Source organism: Nanorana parkeri, unplaced genomic scaffold (genome assembly GCF_000935625.1).
Source record: "Nanorana parkeri isolate BGI_ZX_2015 unplaced genomic scaffold, ASM93562v1 scaffold1049, whole genome shotgun sequence".
Lineage (NCBI taxonomy): Eukaryota > Metazoa > Chordata > Amphibia > Anura > Dicroglossidae > Nanorana > Nanorana parkeri.
In genome coordinates this window covers 302,371-308,048 of record NW_017307317.1, presented here as the reverse complement: position 1 = coordinate 308,048, position 5,678 = coordinate 302,371, and the positions used below count along the sequence as shown (strand labels likewise).

The 5,678-nt window shown below is 41.9% G+C and overlaps 1 protein-coding gene across 1 annotated transcript in view; it reads left to right on the top strand.

The window, feature by feature from the left end:
- TFAP2D (transcription factor AP-2 delta) overlaps positions 1 to 5,527 on the top strand; it is a 41,702-nt gene extending 36,175 nt beyond the window's left edge. Inside the window, exon 8 of the mRNA XM_018567443.1 lies at positions 5,177 to 5,527. Coding sequence (XP_018422945.1) covers positions 5,177 to 5,390 — 214 coding nt within the window. The 3' untranslated portion in view covers positions 5,391 to 5,527. The remainder of the gene's footprint in view (positions 1 to 5,176) is intronic.
- The last annotated feature ends 151 nt before the right edge of the window (positions 5,528 to 5,678 follow it).

The window sequence follows — 5,678 nt, the reverse complement described above, 5'->3', positions numbered from 1 at the left end:
ATGTATAGCCTGGAGTACCCTATAACCAGGAGGAAAGACTTCCTGTGAATTTTGCATTTTCCAATGCGGTCACTTTTCCTGATTGCCTGTCTAGATGAAGCAAACCCTATCTCTGATGTTCAGTTATGTTTCCAACCATATTGTATAAGGACAATATGTAATCCTGGAATCTGACCTGTCCTTTCAGCCCCACATTCAATCACTGCTCAAATCTTCGCCTTGACCTCTTTTTAACATGTCCAAATATGCCCCATTCTAACCAATGACACCAGCAAGCTATTCTTTCTCTTCCTTGTTATCTCCTACTTTGACTACTGCCTCTACATGGGCCTACCTCACCAAAGACTATCCTTCCTTTGGTCTATCAGGAACGCTGCTGCCAGACTCATCCACCTTGCCAACCGCTGAATGTCTGCCACCCCTCTATGCTAATCTCTCCATTGGCTTCTGCTCACCCAACCACTACATACAAATGTATGCATGACTTTGCCTCCACCTACATCACCAACCTCATCTCAAAATATCACCCTAGACGTCTTCTTCGGTCCTCCCAAGACCTCTTGTTCTCTGGCTACCTTGTGGCCTCCTCCGATGGTCGTCTCCAGAGCCTCTCTAAAGCCTCTCCCTACCCCCAATCTGTCCAGTTATCTTCTATTCTGTCCACCTTTTGGTCAATCCCTGAAAACTCATCACCTTCAGGGAATCCTATCCCACCTCCACCAAAGAACTAAACCGTTACCTTTTCCATCATCTCATCCCTTACTGTTATTACTTTTTTTGCATCACTCCCCCTCTGTTTTAGGTTTTTACCTCCAATGAGCAGGGTCCTCTTAACCGTCTTGTATTATAACTGTACTGTCTCCCTTAATTATGGTAAAGCGCTCTGCTAACTGTTGGTGCTATACAAATCCATTGAACCTTACGGACTAAGACTGGGATGCCATTAAAGTTCATGTGCGTGTAAAGGCGTCCCAATACTTTTAGCAATATAGTGTAGTTGTGAAGTTCCGATCGTAATTGGTCCTGCACAGGGCCATCTTTAATGTAGGGCAAAGAGGGCACTTGCCCCGGGCCCAATCAAGGTTGTGGGGCCCAGAGCATCTGCCCCTTGAGCCCGCTGACCGCAGAAAATTGCCGATCGGATTGCATAGAATAATACGTTATGGCAGCGGCCGCATACGGCAATGCCATAACGTATTGTCCTATGCGATCTGCACGATCGCATCCTAAAGTTAGCTCCTCCCCCGGCCCCCGCCCGCATAGCGTGACATGTCACACGGCACGGGCTTCACTGGAGGACGTGAGGCTGTGCGCACGGTGCCTCATTCAGGACATCCGGAAAGAGGCAGACTGACATGAGGCGAGGACTGAGACAGGTGAGAAAATAGAAAAGGAGAAATATAAAGGAGATATACAATTTGTACATCTCCCTGAAAAGATCACTCCATTTCTGTTCTGTCCTTCATATATATGTGAATAACATGATGGGGCCTACTAAAAGGAATGCCCATAGACTTTGACAGGGGAAGAGAATGCCCATAGACTATAATGAAGCCAAACGGAATGCCCATAGGAAACAGGAAAAATCCAAAGTTATTTCAATTGTAAAAGATGTTACTATACACGGGGAAGATCTGTGGTAAAGGATAAGTTGATATCTTTTTCAGATTTGCCTACAAAATATCTGATACTATGCTTCCCATTATACTCTATGGGCATTCCGTTTGGCTTCATTATAGTCTATGGGCATTCTCTTCCCCTGTCAAAGTCTATGGGCATTCCATTCTGTCATTCCTTTTAGTAGGCCCCTAACATGATTGATAGAATTACAATGCATGATAGTAGAAAGCCATGATTAGACATAATTACCATGGTTTTTTTTTCTTGGTGGGGGGGCCCAAGAAAATGTTTTGCCCAGGGTCCGATCAATATTAAAGACGGGCCTGGTCCTGCACTACCCAATCGTATTTACAGGCTGCCCAAGTTCTGATTTTCTTTGTTGTTCAATCTTGAGCTGACCAGTGCCACTGCTCACCAGGTTCTGATGAAAGGGGTACGCCCCAAGGAACTCGTCAACCGTCACAACCTCAGCCGATGTTGGTGTTTACAAACCCGGACTGAGGTTTGTGGATATTCGTCTGGATAACTTGTAATATCCATCACATCTGGAAAACCATTATATGCTGCTACGTTTGTGAGTAGCCAATTGTCTGATTTTGAAGGGTTATAATAAATGAACTTCACAGGATGGGCGCTTTTCTTTGTTTGTTTCTTTGCATGTTGGATGAGGGCGTTCCGATCTGAGGAGGAGCAGCACCCCTGTGAGAGTCAGATTTGAAAATAGTTGTTGGCTGGTAGCGCCGGAGGAACTTTTGTTCTTTTGTATTTGCTTACGTTTATTTATTTATTTATTTATTTATTTATTTATGTATTTGCTCTCTGTTTCCATGCTGCAGATTTTCTTTCACTTCCTGCCTAATAAAACTGGTGGTCATCGGATCTGAAAATAAGGGAGAACCTTCCCCACTCTGTCCAAAACTAAAATAAAAAACAGTTTTGTCTCTACATACACCTTAGTAACTCATGAATACAAGACAAGAAAACAATTGTAACATACTGTACATAGCATGTGTTGTAATTTGTACTCTTGAAAGTCCCATATCATGCGAATACAGGGGTGACCCTAGATATCTCACTGCCTGAGGCCAGGGGGGAGGGGGTGTGCTCGTGACGCACGTGGCACGTATTATTTTGGTGCTGGCAGCTCATGGGGGACGTTTTTGGGGGACTGGACTGGGGCAGTTTGTGGTGTACAGCATCCCACCCAGCTAACTGACATGACAGATTGCTAGGAGCTGGGGGGAATGCCAACCAGAGTGTTCCTTTAAGCCCCTGGCAACCAGTGACGCTTTTTGTTTGCCTGAAGAAGGGACCGCTTGGTTCCAAAACTTCACTTTTTGTTAACCCCTAGATGACGGTTGTCACGTTTTCGCATCAAACCCCTGCCGGCCTGAATGCAGCCGAGGTGGTGTGTATATTCCGCCAATGCCGGTTTATTTGTATTCCATAAATACCAAAGATTGTTTCGGAAGCAGTGATCGCTCCATGTGGCAGTAGTATAGTTAGCTACATCTGCTTGAAGTACGCAAAGTGTCAGCGCAGTCATGCACATGGCTGCTGACTGCAAATTTTGAGACAATTGTCTAAATTTTAGGTTATTTTTGTAAAATAAAAATATGCAACAGCTTATTGTTTGTTGCTACGGCTTATAAATTGAGGTCAACTCCATGTGATGAAAAATCTGGAAGTTATGTGCAGATTTCGCTTTGTCGCTTTTTCGCGACATGGCTGCATATGGACAATGATATTTAGGTGTAATCTACTTGATTACATAAAAAGTAATACGTGCAAAGTTGATATTTCGGCATTTTTCTTTATAAATCGAGGTTCCACCAGTGGAAGTCTGCCCAGATACTGTGGGTCACTGGTCAATGCTTGAACGTGGACGGCAACGTTGCAAAACGCCCAAATTGTAAGGGCCAGACTGTAATCAAATGTTTGAAGTGCAATGCTCACCTATGCCTCAACAAGAACAAAAACTGCTTTCGAGAATTCCATGAGTAAAACTATTTCTTCTCATGAGACTTTGTTAATTTCATGACATTCTATTGATTTTTTTGATCATTTTTGTCATTTGAATTGTTTATTGCAGGTACTGGTCAATAACTTTATTTTAGTACTTAAATGCCTAATGTCGCTAATTTGCATCATAACTATATTTTTCTCCATTGTATGTGCTATATTAAAATTAACAATCTCCACTTAATTTAGTATCTGCTTGATAGCCAAAACAATAATAATTCATTTTTTTATATACAGTAATTGAAAATTAATTTAGGCATCAAGGGGTTTTAAATGTGACATCACGATGGTGAATAAAGGAGATTGACTTTGATTTGCATTGGAGCGCGAGTGACTTTTGGTCTATTAAGTTAGCTAGAAGGAGCGCTGCCCATAGCACACCTGCGGATCCCCCACCCCTGTGACCCAATGAGATGCCCCTGGGGCAACTACCTGAGGCTGTCTCATTATAAGGATAGCCCTTTGTGAATATATTATTTGTTTACTGATGCCTTTATGTATTTACTTTAATTTTTTTTTTGTTATATTTTTATTGTTATTATTTCACATAAATACATTTATACGTAATACATATAGAGATATACACTGAGCGGCCAGATTATTATGACCACCTGACATTTGTAGGCAAATTAGCTATAATTTGGCGCTGAAGTTGCTAGAGGGCCAGACCATTATAAATAGGGAAGCGGGTTGTTTACCACGACAGTAGAAGTGATTTGTTTCTGAAGATACGGGGAAACAACGCGATTTAACAGCCTTTGAGCGTGGGATGATTGTTGGCGCTCGGAGCCATGGAGCGAGTATCAGCAAAACAGCAGAATTTGTTAAATGTTCAAGAGCGGCTGTTGTTAAAGGGTTTAAAGACCGGACTGTCAGCCGAAAATCTGGGTCTGAACGTGCGAATTGTGTCCGTCAGCGACTAGTCAATGTTAGGGCAGAACGGGGGAGGGGCAAGACTGGTACAAGACAACAGAAGGGCAACAGTGCAGTGTCAGATTCCTCGCATCACCTTTCATCATCTCGTGGAGTCACGAGGCGGCCCATCAAAGTCATCTCATGGAGGTGGCCCAACGAAGTACTGATGGGGTGGTCATAATAATCTGGCCACTCAGTATATAGCATCAATTTATGTCTTGAATAGCATGAATTATATATGTATATCTCTCAATTAAAAACATCTAATCCATTTCCAACATCATTTACTTTACCTTTCACCACCACACAACTTCAACCACCCCCACCTCTACCCTCTTCTCACATTCAATCTATAGCTCGTGTCTTCTTCTGGATGAGGGGGGGGAAGAGTCAATATCTCGATTTAAAGACACCTCTAGTGTTGTTTTCTCAAACCATAACCCAAAACCCATCTCACCCTATCCACTTCCTTTTATATATACCTCTCTCTACACTTATTTTAATGTGCACTCATTAAATGATCAATACTATGATGTCTAAAGACAATATGTTCCAATCTTATTGTGCTATTTACCTTAATCCTCTATTGACTTTAATTTGTTCCCTTTTTGTTTTTCAGTTTGATCACCCACGGTTTCGGAACTCCAGCAATATGCGCGGCTCTCAGCACCTTCCAAACAGTCCTCAGCGAGATGCTAAATTATTTGGAAAAGCACACGTCAAACAAATCCGGCGGAGTGACAGAAAGTCAGGGGAACGGAAACTCAGAAAAAGGACCCCTGCGAAAATCTGATGTTGTGGTCAAAGATGCCAAAACCGAAAAGACTGATTAGCCCGGCCAACTATATCCAGAGTTGTTTTTTTTTTGCTGCTGATTATTTTTCTTTTGTTTTTTTATAAATATATATAAATATATCTTTAGTTTAAACTATACAAGGGACCAAATCACTTATTCTTGAACTGCATTGTACAGAAGTCTTTGACAACATTTTTCACGTTTTTAGTTTTGTTTTTAAATTCTGAAAAATGAAAATATATATAAAGATGCAAAATGATGTTCATACCTCCAGCAGGTCTCACTGCGGATGTAACTTTGTGATTTTTTTTTTGGTCGATATTTC